Source organism: Hemibagrus wyckioides, linkage group LG13 (assembly GCF_019097595.1).
Source record: "Hemibagrus wyckioides isolate EC202008001 linkage group LG13, SWU_Hwy_1.0, whole genome shotgun sequence".
In the NCBI taxonomy this organism is placed as follows: Eukaryota; Metazoa; Chordata; class Actinopteri; order Siluriformes; family Bagridae; genus Hemibagrus; species Hemibagrus wyckioides.
The window spans coordinates 17,795,697-17,810,980 of record NC_080722.1 but is presented as its reverse complement, the minus strand read 5'-3'; the positions used below and the strand labels follow the sequence as shown (position 1 = coordinate 17,810,980).

Below are 15,284 nucleotides of genomic sequence, written 5' to 3'. Positions count from 1 at the left end.
TGGGTCCTTTTCACCCCTTTGTGACCAGTAATATGGACTATCTTCCGTTTAATTTCAAACGGTTTCGTAAGTGCTTTTCTAGGAAAACGACCAGACTGAAAACAATATTATTGGTCAGTGAATATCAGAAAATGAGAAGAAATCTTTGCAGAGTCACTGTTTGGTGAATCAGTATTCAGTTCACACCTCAGCATGTCTATGCTAAGACCTTTCTCATTTTTATTCCGAAGCAAAAGTAAGAGTACTTCACGATCCGCTGTGAACAGATCTGTTCAGCTGGATGGTTAATTCAGAGGCTTGTCCTCTGTGTCACAGTCGAGTCTGTAAACAAACTACCTGGTTGTCACCTGAAAGTTTTCCAGATCAAACATGATCATGATAATGGAATACACATGTATACTCTAGATATTTGCCATTTTTGGCATTCTGAGCATTCTGACATTATTATCTGTTTACATATCATTTGAGATTTGGATACCAAGACCATAATCCTGGCGAATTATCATTAATCTTTCAAATCTAGAACATCCACCTTGTGGCTAAGTGGCTGGGTACTCTTGAGAAGAAGCTGGAGCAACACAGCGAAACCAGCAACCAGGACTTTAGAGTGTTCATCAGTGCTGAGCCTTCCTCTTCTCCTGAGGGTCACATCATCCCACAGGGTATTCTTGAGAACTCTATTAAAATCACCAACGAGCCACCACTGGGCATGCACGCCAACCTACACAAAGCCTTGGACAACTTCAACCAGGTATGCCAAAACAAGTAACATATGGTACATGTAAAACATATGGAGTGGCCATTTTCTATCTGTCATATTACAAGCGAGATGTTTGAGACACGTTCCGACAAAATCCAATTACAGATGTTTGTTTTATGCATGTATCAAATAACCGACATCCTCAGAAATAACTTTGTCCCTCTGTCAGAACTCCCGTGCTTATCCTTGTGTAATCGCAGTCGACTAAATGATTTGGGATATTGTCATAGCTAATGATGATTAAAATTCTGCAGGTCTTATCAATGAAACCCAAGCCATGCCATTACCCTAGAGCTTGCTCTGAGCTCATTTTGTGCTTACAGAGCTGATGGTTATCTATCAGATAAATGCTATAGCAACATGCTGTCGTTGTAGCTTTTCTCCCTTAAACGGCTTCAGCTTCAGTCACGTACGCGGCTTGAAAGCAAATCGATGCTACAGTAAAAGAAACGTGACCGAAGTGTCTCACCGGCTGTAGGAAGCTGCAGTAATATCCAGAAGATGACAGCTGCTTTTGTACCTTACCTTTTCAGCGGCCAGTGAAACCTGACAGAATCGGTTCCTTTCTATGTTAGCATTGGCATATTGATTGATATCAGCGGTGTACACTGCTCACACCACCTGATGCTACACATAATTAAACTATTCTACTGAAAATATTAACAGTAGGGAGATTTTTGTGCAGTTTATGTGCTGGAATGTTCTAGTAAAAGGCACATTATTGTTACTATATTACTGAAATTCTTTATTAGCTTCCTCTCTCTCTCTCTCTTTCTCTCTCTCTGTCTCTCAAATAATCTACTTTATACTTTGCATCTGTATTTCATGTGCAAGGATGAGAAAACTAACAATGAAGATATGCGAGAAAGCAATATATGCCATAATAACATAATTTGATATGATGGTTTATTTGGTTTTATTCAACATCTACCAATCAAAATAAATCAGATAAATCAAATTTGTTTAAAAAACATTATGGAGAGGGACAGATAATGGACAACACATGCATTTGTGGCTAATAATAGCCAAATGATGGCTCTCATCTTTTTTTATTATAAATCTCGTCTTTTTATAATAAATCTAATGAATTCAAATAGATAAATGATTGAACAAATGAATGAATGAATGAATGAATGAATGAATAAATAAATAAATAAATAAATAAATAAAATTGATGAATTAGAAATATATCAATTCTATCCTAATTTATCAATTCATTTCATTCATGAGAAGCTGTATGTTGTTATATTCTTTGAATCTATTGTTATTCTCTTTGGATATTCATATTCAATTAACATTTTTAAAATATCCAATGCCCCAGGAAAACGTGCTGCTCATTTTCCTTGAGCCTCTCGGTTGTGCACTAGTGGAGGAATGCAGTGCTTTCAGCAGTATTCACCCCAGTGATGCTGTGTTTGGAATCTTAATGCGTCCTGCGTCTGAATGAGAGGCTCCATAACTCCACCTTTAGTTGAGCTCTCGTGTTCAACATACTAAGTCTCCTATAGCCTTCACTGCATGAAGCCTAAAGACAGTTTAAACGCCGTGGCTGTCATGCCCGTTTAAGCCACTTTCCTGTGAGACCAGTTGCTATTTATTTCTTTTAGGCCCACACCTCTTCACTGTCGTTCTCATCTTTAATCATGAGCCAGGGGGAAAGCAGCTTTGCTAAGCACACTGATAAGTGATAACAATTAAATATCTTAGAATTTATTGAATCTAGGTCTACCGTTTGTCTGGACTAAAGACTGTAGCTCTGCTGGGAGCTGTAGTAGAAAATAATATTAATAATAATAATAATAGTTGTCGTTGTCATCATCATCATCATCACCATCACAACAGCAATAATAATAATTTTGTGTATATAAGGGTGTTTGTATATCTTTCGTATGCAATGCAGCTTAAAGTTTTGCAAAGGAAAACAAAACCCAATAAATATACGAAGCAGAACACAGTGGAAATAAAAGTTAATATTTGCAAAATCAACAATAATGTGACCATAAAATAAATAACCATACAATGAAATGATTGAAAAGTTCAAGAAATTGCAGCTCAGAAACTAATAAAAAAATTAATTACATATGTAATATACATTAAAAATTGTAAATAAATAAATAAATAAATATAAAACTAGATAATAGAAAAGGTCAGAGCTGCTTTTTATTAATTTGCTAACTAAAGACACATGCAGTCTTGTGAGACAGTTACAGTTTGGGAGAAGACTTTTGTAATATTTATTAATGTTATAAACTCAACACTTGATTTAACTCTCATAATTGTGTGCTCTTTGCCAGGACACGCTGGAGATGTGCGCACGTGAAAACGAGTTTAAAGGCATCCTGTTTGCCCTGTGCTACTTCCACGCAGTTGTGGCCGAGAGGCGAAAGTTTGGACCTCAAGGTTGGAACAGGAGCTATCCGTTCAACACCGGCGACCTCACCATCTCAGTCAATGTCCTTTACAACTATCTGGAGGCCAACAGTAAGGTGAGGATCAGCTGCGGCTGTCAGAGCTACAATAAAGGGATTTGAGAACGGAATAATGAGCAAGAAAGCGAAAGAAAGTGTGAAAGTAAGAGAGGGTAAAAACAAGGCTTGTTGACATATGCCCTGACTGCAGTAAAGCGAGTCAGGCTTTTGCTGAAGCTGGTGAAATTACCCTTCTCTACCCACGCTCCATCCCACTCCAAATCGAAAAGCTTTGCCCTTTACTACACACATTTCAGAGGTTGCTTATATGTGCTAAAACCACAAGAGAAAGAAGTCTTCTTGCGTTTCTATGAACCACACTCAATAACGTAGTCTTCAAAGAGCTTTACACAAGGATATGTTCGGATTTAAAGACAAAGGGACCTTTTAGATTTTGCACTTGTGCTATAATTAAATGATAAGTATGTTTGCAAACAGATAATGACACGGTGACGTGTTGTATTAAACCTGGTATCCAATATTGCACTTTCAAGCAGATTGAGTCAGATTGGCATGCAGCCTGAGTGTTCCTCACCTGCTTCATCTTCCTCAGTCACACGGCTGATATTATACACCCCTTACTTGGGAAAGCACTTTATCTGTCAGCTGGATGCCGGACACTACATATTAGCTTAATCACATTACACTTAGCAATGGCTCACGGAGGAGCTACAGAGACATGGGTCACTGCTAGAGGAGCCCCGGAGGCAGCCATTTTAACAGGCGTTAAAATGTAGCTCAGAGGCAAAAAGCAATTAAAATGAAATATTAGAGAAGGAAGGAATGAATGAAGGAAGGAACGGTGGACAGAAGTAGGGAGGGAATGAGGAAGGAGAAAATAGAAAGAATGAAGGAAGAAAGGAAAGAAAAACGGAAGGAAATGAAGAAAGAAGGAAAGGAGGATGAAGGAGGGAGGGAGGAAAGGAAAGATGGAAGGCAGGAAAGAAAGAGCAAAGGAAGGAAGGAAAAGAATAAGGGAAGAAAGGAAGGAAAAAATGAATGAAGGAAGGAAAAGATGAATGAAGGAAGAAAAGAATAAGGAAGGAGGGAAGGAAGGATGAAAAGAATGAAGGAAGGGATGGATGGATGGATGGATGGATGGATGGATGGATGGATGGATGGATGGATGGATAGATAGATAGATCTATGTCGAGCTCAGCCAGATGTGTAGACGTATAATATTTTGCTTAGTTGATACATTAAAAACTGCAACAAATGACATTTCTGGTAACACTTTGGCACAGAGTGTCACATACATAGCAGGCATTAATTCATATCTAATATATTTGTATCTAATTTGTTAATACTACAGTTATTTTGCAACATCAGCAGCTTCTTTGTGCTTACTTAGTGTTTCATATCCATACCTCTAGCTGTTTCCTGGTTCTCTTTAGTAACTGTGTAATATATACTAATGTTTCCAGGAACCATTTTCAATAGAAATCTATTGGAATTTCCTCTTTGCAGAGTTTTCATCCTTAATTTTTATAATGTATTTTATTTAGAATTGGCTTCTCTTTTTTTTTTTTTTTGCTACAAAACGTACATCAGCATTTAAAGAAATGAAAGTTGCTCTTATTGAAGGTCAGCTTATGCAGCTGCTTAAGTTAATTTCAGTTGATCCATTTGGTAAAGTTATTAAAATCATGCATGCAGTTCATGTCTCTGAGGTTTTATTTTATTTTATTAGAGTAGTCAACAAGACTTGCCTTGCAAAATGGGAAAATGCAGACTTAAGCCTATACCGTTTTTTATTTTTCCTTTCAAATGGTGTTAAATGATGTTAAGCAAGAGCAACACCCTTGTTATTCGTGAGCTTTTAAAATAGCCCTTGATCCAACACCGGCTATTATTTTGCAGTCATTTTATTATCTATCAGTTCATTGACTTAACATAACCCTGAAAAACTACTAGGGTAGTTATTTTTTTTTATTTATTTATTTTAATAATGCTGCTTTTTTTAATTCATCGTACAGACGAGCCGAGTGGATGAAAATAAATTTAAATTTATTAATAATCATGTTTTATGTTTTAAAAATAGCCTTAAATGCAATTCCACAGGGGTTTGTGTGTGTGTGTGTGTCTGTGGTGTGTGTGTGTGTGTGTGAATGACACATTGTGGTTATATCATGCTGTCAGACAGTGGTGCTGGGCTTAATAACACTTTGCACTATGAGATGGAGGTCACTGGTGAACATCCAGCATGACATTAAAAAAAGAACAGACATCAACGTTAATCATCTATTTAATCGTTTTTTGTGTCGATACAGTGGATTGAGAGCACGATTAGTGTGTTACAATCATTGTGCTAATCAGTAATTAGCTGCACAGATCGAGGAAACTGTAGTAATTATGGAGAAGCAGGTAACATTACAGAATATCATGAGGAACACTATATTGAACATATAAGTGATGGAAAATTAAGTGAGGAATGAAACATGACTTCATTCTTTTATGAAGTGGCAAACAATGATATTATGAAATGTCCATGTTATATTATAGCCGCTATAAACTCTTTTATTTCAGTCGGGTATCTGTATTAATGACTAATGTAGAATTTATTAGTCATTCATAGAGAGACTTCATAGCCCACGTTTTCTCTTCTTTTAGAACAGCATGATGCTGTTCACATTTGGGGGAAAAAATCTCATTTGATAAAATGTATTTTTTTTTTGGAACAGATGGTAGTTGAGTTTGATATTTGAACTCTACTGTATACAGGTTATGATGTGCAATATAGCATTATTTACTGCTTAGAAGATCAGAAATGAGCTCAGAGATGCACTGCAGTCTCCAGAGTGGAAATTTAATAGCAAGCGCGTTTCGTTTTGTTCAGGTGCCATACGACGACCTTCGATACCTCTTTGGAGAGATAATGTATGGTGGCCACATCACTGATGACTGGGACCGCAGGCTGTGCCGCACCTACCTGGAGGAGTTCATCAAGCCTGAGATGATGGAGGGGGAGTTGTACCTTGCCCCAGGCTTCCCGCTGCCTGGAAACATGGATTATAACGGCTATCACCAGGTAAATGCACCTCCTGCCACATCTCTTTCTCACAGAAACAGAACGAAAGTGAGAAATCCCTGTGTGTACCTGGAGTTATTTTTGCAGAGAGAAATGACTGTAGGGAAAATGGCATCAAGGCTGGTTATTGTAACCTCATGCATAGTGTGTTGGGTGAAATATTCTTGAAATAACAGGACTACCAGTGACTTCACAATGTTCAGGTTATAGGTTTCTCCAAAAAACTGGAAAGAAATGTGAAAACAGCTACACACAGCTGTAGTTCAGCCATGTGTTTTTAATGAAATGTGTGTGTGATTATGTTCAACCTTCTTAATTAAGTATGGAAAATGGACAGTACTGGTTCTCAAATTTGATTGGCTAAGCCATGTTCGAAAATCCTAGATATATGCACATGCATGACCGCATTACAGTAAATTAATTTAAGCCAGTGCTCTCTACATAACATGTCCAAATCTTGCTTTGCAGCCAAATCTTGCTTGTAACAGGCTTCATTGCATTTCTAAGAAATATTATTAATAATAGATGAAAAGATTTAATTATACATTTACAATAAATGTCAGAGAATATATTTTTATATTTCATAAATACATTTTAATTGAAACATAGTTCAATTAACTATTTTTATGCATTGAATTTATTGCATTTATTATTATTATTATTATTATTATTATTATTATTATTATTATTCCTGTTTTATAGAAAATCGTAAGCTTAAATTTATGCCTATATATAACTGTTTAAACATGGAATTCACTCTAAACCTGACGAATATTCTAGGATAATAAAACAACCTTCAACTTTATTTGTTTAAAAAACAATTTATTGGCAGTCATTAAGACTCATTAAGCAGAATATCCTGAAAACACTGGCCTCAATATTGAACAGCAAGTCTTTCTTGTCCAAGAATCTTCTCCTGCTAGGCATTTTGGAAAACAAGCGTATAAATTTTGTCTTCGGTATATTTTATTAAACCAGATCTCTGCCTGATTTTTTTTGATACAGTCATTAAGTTCAATGTAAATGGTAAAGAAAGCTTTCTATGCATTTATCCATCGCAATATTCCTAAAATGATGAATGTTAGTAACATCTTAACTCAGTTATGCTTAGTGTGATTTTGAGCTTAACTGCATTATGCTGAAGCTGTGCTAAGATGAAGTACTCAAGCACATGGCGTTTTTCCAAAATCACACAAATACCTGAGGCTATTATAAAACAGCATTATAATGTTTGTGTATGTGAAGCCCATATTCCTACAGCGGCTTTTTAAATCCTTAGCGGGGAAAATGACTTGTACCTGAGATTCAGGGGGCATTGCTGCATATAGGATCAGTTAAAATGACTGACAGACTCGGGCGGTTTTTCACTCATTAGCGTTCCCCTCATTCCTCTTTTATTCTATAACAAAAAACTGGACTTAGAGTGGACAAATACTGAGATTGACTTTTTTTTGCCCAGCAGCAGCTCTTCTTCCTTTGTACACATCACTCTTGATTAATTTGATTTTTGCAATCAAAATTACAGTTTTGTTTTTATCCAGCTAATAATCGTTACAGACTAAATATTCTACAGTCCTCTTCTGTGTGGCTTTGGTTACTACTATGTTTGAAGTGTCATTTTAATTAGCAATATTTCTTTCAGGCCACCCGTGGTGCTCTGTTCCTGTGAAATTTTATTTTCAGTCTAAATACATCTTATTTATGGCACCTTAAGTGCCCAAGTTGCTTTAATATTTACACTGGAAAAGTTCTGAGTATTCAGTAGTCGGGCTATGCAGCTGCTTAAGAATATGCAAAGAGATTGTGTGTAGATTATAAGCTTGCAGTTGACATGTTTTTCTTAAATCGAAGCATCCAAGCAAGGTTTTTTTTTTTTTTTATAGTGTCTAGACAACCATTTTAAAGCACCACACACTGGCTATTAAACTCAGTAAAACATCTGGGATAGAAAATGCTGACTGAAGAAGCAAGCAGATTTTTTTCCTGTTCTGTTATTATTCTATATGTTATACTACATATAACGTAAAAACAATGGAATATTTAAAAATGGAAAAAAATTGCCGTGATAATTGATATATTGATATATCACATGATTATATATCAATGAAAAGATATCAAAAACTGACTAAAATAAACATGAGTCTAGTATTTTGCCAGTGTATGAATAATCCTAGTTATATATATTATATATTATATTATTATAATATTATATACTGCAAATTTGGTGTAATTTAACAGAATGGCTTCCACCCTCACTGATCAGCAGAATAGCACTTGATCCAACATGTCCTGCTGTTATATTATTCTTTAAAATTGAAACTAGATCTAAATTGTTGATCTAACAAAACAAAAAATAACTGAACCAGGAAGGATAAGCTGACCAAACCCTCATCTCATTACAGCCTACATTATTTTACAATATTGAACATATTAACAATTTTGAACGGATTTAATTATAGTGTGCAATACATACATTTCAGGATAATATTTTTTACATCAAACTGACAAACAGTGATGCTGGACTTTATACCACTCTTAACATCTTGCAGGAATTATTGGCTTGAGTGCCAAGTCAGAATTGTGTCTAATTGAGACACACCTTCGTTTTAGTCAAACACCACTTTGCATGCTTAACTCTCACACAACCAAGTTTTTATACCGACATGAGCAAGTTTGCTATTAAATCCTCACTTGAAATGCTTAACTCAACTCTGAATACAGCTCTTGGATTGCAAGCATTGGCATAACAGTGCATATGCCTGCTGGATAAAAGTGTTACAAAAGTGGCAAGGGATTTGTAGAGGTGGAAACGCTGGTGGAGTGTGGAACTGTCTCACTCTCTCTTTCTCTGCTTCCATCCAAACCACTCTATCAGAAATTTCTGTGAAGTCCACATTCACTTAAAGCCTCAGGCTACTGGCGAAGTGTTCATTTGCTTAAGCCATTGTCTGTGTGCTGACTTTCTGTTTGAAGTGTCTTTCTGTAGTGCCTTCCTAACAGTGAAATTGCCTATATTTGGAATAACAATCTTGCTTGGTCATCCCTTATAATCCCTGATTCTTGAAACATGCCAAATAAATGCTTTGCTATTCTGTTCTCTGTTGCTGTTTTTCCTCAGTACATCGATGAAGCACTGCCCGCAGAGTCACCTTATCTGTACGGCCTTCACCCCAACGCTGAGATCGGTTTCTTAACACAGACGTCAGAGAAGCTTTTCCGTACCGTTCTTGAGATGCAACCCAGAGACGGAGGCTCTGGGGAAGGCAGCGGCACGTCACGAGACGAGAAGGTGTACATATATCAAAATGTTTCTTTCAGATTTCCAACAAAAAAAAAAAAAAAACGCAGACAGACCAAACTTTTCCTCATTTCCTCCTTATGGATATGCCTATTAACATCTAGAGCCATTATTAGCTCCTCATCACTGTACTCCATGGTCTCTATTTATCCCCATTACTGTCATCAGTTGATAAAAGAGATGTGATCCTTTTCACTATATTGTCTCTGACTAGGGTCATCTACACTTAAAAGGGTCAGCTTAATTACTCTGTCATGTTGATACCCATTTTATTCCAAAGACAGGATCCACACTTCAGTCTGAAGAGGTTAAGTAGAGCTAATTCCCAAGAAATAGGCTCGGTTCCGTTAGCTGTGACATTTAAGAGATTAGATATGGGTGCTGTGGAAGTGTGTCTGGATGCATTATGACAGCTGACCTTTTTAAGTTAAGAGATTGGGATTTGTAAGCAATCACCATTTTGCATTAAACAGGTCACGCAAGTGACAGAGACAAATAGGTCTCTTTTTTTTTTTGACAAGATATTGATTATGTTATTCACTTCCTCTGTGGAGTTCATGTAAGTGTGATGTTCAAGGGACAATTAAGAACAGACAAACTATTCCAGTGAATACAGAAATGCTACAGTAGTGAATTTAACACATACATCCGAATTGTGCCTCACTTTCCATGTTAAAGGTCAAAACTGTCCTAGACGAAATCCTTGAGAAGCTTCCTGAAGAGTTTAACATGACGGAGCTGATGGGGAAGGTGGAAGAGAGGAGCCCGTATGTGGTAGTGGCCCTGCAAGAGTGTGAACGTATGAACATCCTGACACAGGAGATCAAACGCTCACTGAAGGAGCTAAATCTTGGCCTGAAGGTATTGTACAGCGCTGATGTACCCAGCTCATGTTCACACACTGCCATGAACTACAATGTATGAATATTGATTTTCCTAGCGTGTGTGCTATTAGGACGTAGTTGTCTCTTTGGTCTCTCGGCCAATCTGATACCGTGACATTTCAAATGTGCTCTGAGTGCTCCATTACAGGTCATTCAGGATAAATGAAATTTAAGTACTGGGGTGCCACAAATCGATTGCACTGCTCATTCGAAAGCTATTTTAAGTGCATTATATCACTGAATGTCGTTACACTCTTGATTAAGGAGAAGTGTGGGCCATTTGAATCTTGCCAAAGAGTAATCTGATTTAGTAGAGATTGACTTTTAGGATTTAATTCTCATCAGGAATAAAACAGTTAAAGTGCTACAATGTTCATTATTATGCTCCAAGAAAAACTCACATAGCATCTAGTACACTAGCCAGATTCTAGAAATGTCTTCGACTGTATTGGATCACTACTGATAAAATATGGGAATTACTTCTGGGCCTCTTTCTCTCTCAGGGCGAGCTCACAATGACAAGCGACATGGAGAACCTCCAGAACGCCATCTACCTGGAGCAGGTTCCAGATTCTTGGAGTAAACGTGCGTATGCCTCCACGTGTGGCCTGGCGCTTTGGTTCACTGATCTGCTGTGCCGAATCCGTGAGCTGGAGAGCTGGACTTCAGACTTCAACCTGCCCTCTGCCGTTTGGCTTGCAGGCTTCTTCAACCCTCAGTCCTTCCTTACAGCTATCATGCAGTCCACGGCACGCCGCAATGAGTGGCCGCTTGACAAGATGAGCCTACAGTGTGATGTCACCAAGAAGAGCCGTGAAGAGTTCAGCTCTCCGCCACGTGAAGGAGCGTATGTTCATGGCCTCTTCATGGAGGGAGCACGGTGGGATACACAGGTTTGTGTTACCTCAGAAATGCATTACAGTCAAAAAAAGGACTTTTTGGACGACATTTGGAGAACATTGTTGCAGAAACTAGATTGGGTTTGCTCACATAGATCCGAAATGGTGACAACAACGATGGCCATTGGTGCAAATTCAATGTGTCACTTCATAAATGCTCAGAATGATGTTGGTTGTTGGTCCTGAGGAGAAAATTGTTCATGTTCATGTTAGGGTGACTTGGTAAAATCCAGACGTGCCTGTCCTTCCATTTCTTCGAAATGCTGATATTAATCTGTAACTATTATTAGCCATTAATTACAACACATTCTCATGACTCTACACTAAACAGTAGACAATTACATGTGACAATTACTCTTCTCTATGTTCTCACTGCTATACATTAACTGACTACATCCTTAGGAACACCTATTCTGCTCATTTGTGCAATTATCTGCTCAACTAAGCATATGGCAGCAGCACAACACATACAGCCACACAGAAACAAGAGATTCAGTTAATATTCACATCAAACATCAGAATGGGGGAAAAATGGGATCTCGGTGACTTTTACTGTGGCATGGCTGTTGGTGCCAGATGGGCCGGTTTGAATATTTCAGAAACAGCTGATCTCCTGGGATTTTCACACACAACTCTAGAGTCTCTAGAGTCAGATGTCACAAGAAACATCCAGTGAGTGGCAGTTGTGTGAAGAGAAATGCTGCGTTGATGAGAGAGGTCAGAGCAGAATGACCAGACTAGTTCAAGCTGACAAGAAGGCTTCGGTAACTCAAACAGCCACACTTTACAACCACGGTAAGCAGAAAAGCACATCAGAAAGCACAACATGTCGAACCTTGAAGCAAATGGGCTGCAGAAGACCACACCGTGTTCCACTCCTGTCAGCCTAGAACAGGGATCCGAGCAGACAGAAACTGCTCATTGGATGTTTTTGTACCATTTTGTGTATAGAGACTGTTGTGTGTGAAAATCCCTGAAGATCAGCAGTTTCTGAAATACTCAAACCAATCTGTCTTGCACAAACAACCAAGTCACTGAGATCACATTTTTTCCCCCCTATTCTGTGTGATTTGGATAAAGCCCTTGACCTGTATCTGCATGATTTTATGCATTATACTGCTTCTACATGATTAGCTGATTGGATAATTGCATGAATGAAAAAGGGAACTAATAAAGTATTCCTAATAAAGTGGCTGGTGAGTGTAGACAGACTTAAAATGACCTACATTGCACACAGTCATGTTGTAAGCCAGAGATCAGCTCATGCAAGCAGAAGGCTGTGGTGTGGGTGTTTATACTGATTTAATTGAGTTTTCTCTGAGAAAAAATAGATTTCAGTGAAAATGATTTTTTAGGTGTGAGTCGGTGTTAAATGCACTGAACCAAGGTCATTGGTATGCCACTGGGGCATCGCTAAACTATATTTAAATCAAAAGTAAAGCATTTACTTTAAAAAAATAAAATCACATCCAGAGCCATCCTAGTAAGATTAGACTATGAGTGGGAGATTTTTGATCTGCAAAAAAGGGCAACATCTGCCAAGGGCTGGAAGACACATTCAGCAATATGTGCACATGCACACACACACACACACACACATCCCTTGAGAGCCATGCATACATCTAATGTTCCTTAAGTTTCTCCATCCACTAATTTGAAACGGAGTTTCGCTCCAACAGAGTCTGTTAATGACACCAGCTGGATATTAAATGGTATTGTAAAACTAATCAACCAGTTGATTTGGATGCAGTAGCTAAATTAGCTTCTAAAAATAATCAAATAACAATGAATATGATATTTGCAGGTTAATAAGATATTTGTGTGGTCACAGCTTTAGGGTTCATGCAGTAGATGGCTGCAGAACAGCTTGCACTGGGGCCTTTACAGGAGTGTGTAAATGTGTGCTGCTTTCCCAGGTCTCTAAAGGCAGGTTTTAATTACAGCATGTGAAAACTGTGCATGGATTCATTTTAATTGGTACCCCAGCTCGGCTGTTTTTCCCTATACCTTAAATCGACTTAGACAGAGAGCCAGGTTTGCCTCCGTGCCCCGAGGGAAAACCCACTCTGCAGCTCTCCAGCTGTAAAAGCATAAATAAGCACAGATGCCTCTGAAACAGCATGACTGAAACAATTCAAAGTTTGGGCATAATGTTAGAATTTGCATGACAGATTTTTCTAGAAGATTAAAACGACATATTGTTTTTTAAATTGTTTACCTGTACCGTTTTAGATGTTCGATATTCTGAAAGTGCAGAACACGCCTTCGTGGAGATTGTTAGTGGAAGTGTACTTGAGAGAACTTGGGCTGCTTTTTTTTTTGCAGAACTAGACAGCCAGGTCCTCACTGAAGAGTCTCAAGTAGGAGTCGGTGAACACTATGGCGGAGACGGACAGGCGGTGGGTGAGAAAAAGAGAGAGATGGCAATTTAAAGAAAGAAAGTTACCTAGGAAGTGGGTGGAGCTTCATGCGTGGTGTTTCTTCAGTTATTTCATAACTCTATCTCCTGTATTTGATCTGTGGTTTTAATAGCTATGAGTGGGCCATCAGGTAAAAAGGCAGCTTTCAGTGCAGAGGTGATTTCGCACAAAGCAACCAACCACGCATGTCTCAGGAATGTGAAGAAATATGATTTATGTGACTATCTTCGAGGAAAAAATAACGCCTCAATATTCTGAAGCCTTGAGTTCACGCAGAAAGATGTAATTGGTTTGCGGTGCGAACGGAGCGATAATTAAACAGCGGAGATCATGAACTGTGCCTCATTCTCAACACTGTGTCTTTTTTAATACTGAGCGGCGTCCAGTATTATTATTGCATCAGAAAATAATAAACCATTCCCTTTCCACGATGTCTGTGCAGCGTAATGCGAACCGCAAAACCATTTCAATTTCAAACGCATTAACTTTCACTTGTTCAAAGGGACCCTGGGATTAATGTTGAAATTTTTCCGAAATAAGGGGAAAAAAAAGCTCTTTACCAAGATTAATTGGACGCACATTTAAGGGACTTGTCAGAAATTCATTTCACTTAAATAGATTTGCAAAGTCAGATGACTCAGCAATTTTCTTTGGAACTATTTCCGCTGCATGACGTTGACTGATATCATGCGATAAAACTTTTCACAGCAGAAAGTTTTCTGTGTGTCATGTCTTGTAGGCTGGTGTGATCGTTGACGCCCGGCTGAAAGAACTCACCCCGGCCATGCCGGTCATCTTCATCAAGGCCGTCCCCGTAGACAAGCAAGAGACGAGGAACGTCTACCAGTGTCCCGTCTACAAGACCAAACAGAGAGGACCTACTTATGTGTGGACATTTAACCTGAAAACCAAAGACAATCCATCCAAATGGACTTTGGCAGGTGTGGCACTGCTTCTGCAGATATAGAGCTTGGAGTGTAGTTAATCTTAGCAATAACTATAATCAATTGCATTAATGCACTTTTACCAGATCTTATTATCTGGTGACTTTTGTAGAATCTTAAGGTTTTTTAAGGGTTGAAGAGACTGCAGACATTACAGAAGTGCTTTGCTGTCCCTCTGTGCCAAATACTTTAGAAACTGTGATCTTCTGTTTATTAAATATCAGCTTTTGTACCATTGCAGCCTCAAGTGCTCAATTCTGATTGGCTCTAAAATGTTTATTAAATTTCTGTAACAGAAGCTCCAGCTGTGTGGTTTCTATTAATATGTCATAATATCGTTTCTATAGTAACAACCCATTCAGTTGTTGAGACTTTTTTAGCTACATTTTTTTGAAAAGTGTGTATATGAGGAGATGTTTATTCATCATTTTAGGAAGGAGTCTTCAGTGACAGTGCTTTCTAAGCATCAGAGGTTTAAAAAAAAAAAAAGCCTCTGAAAAGAAAAAAGTTGTGTAGAAGCAGGAAAATCTTCATGACAGAGGAAACAGTGAAGTTGAATTGTTCTGTCATACACAAAAGAGAG

The 15,284-nt window shown here is 38.1% G+C and overlaps 1 protein-coding gene across 2 annotated transcripts in view; it reads left to right on the top strand.

Moving 5' to 3' along the window:
* dnah9 (dynein, axonemal, heavy chain 9) overlaps positions 1–14,964 on the top strand; it is a 90,223-nt gene extending 75,259 nt beyond the window's left edge. For both annotated transcript variants that reach the window (XM_058407213.1, XM_058407212.1), the window contains exons 63-69: positions 524–751; positions 3,055–3,246; positions 6,065–6,256; positions 9,375–9,545; positions 10,233–10,415; positions 10,942–11,331; positions 14,497–14,964. In XM_058407213.1, the coding sequence (XP_058263196.1) occupies positions 524–751; positions 3,055–3,246; positions 6,065–6,256; positions 9,375–9,545; positions 10,233–10,415; positions 10,942–11,331; positions 14,497–14,724 (1,584 nt within the window). In that variant the 3' untranslated portion in view covers positions 14,725–14,964. The remainder of the gene's footprint in view (positions 1–523; positions 752–3,054; positions 3,247–6,064; positions 6,257–9,374; positions 9,546–10,232; positions 10,416–10,941; positions 11,332–14,496) is intronic.
* The last annotated feature ends 320 nt before the right edge of the window (positions 14,965–15,284 follow it).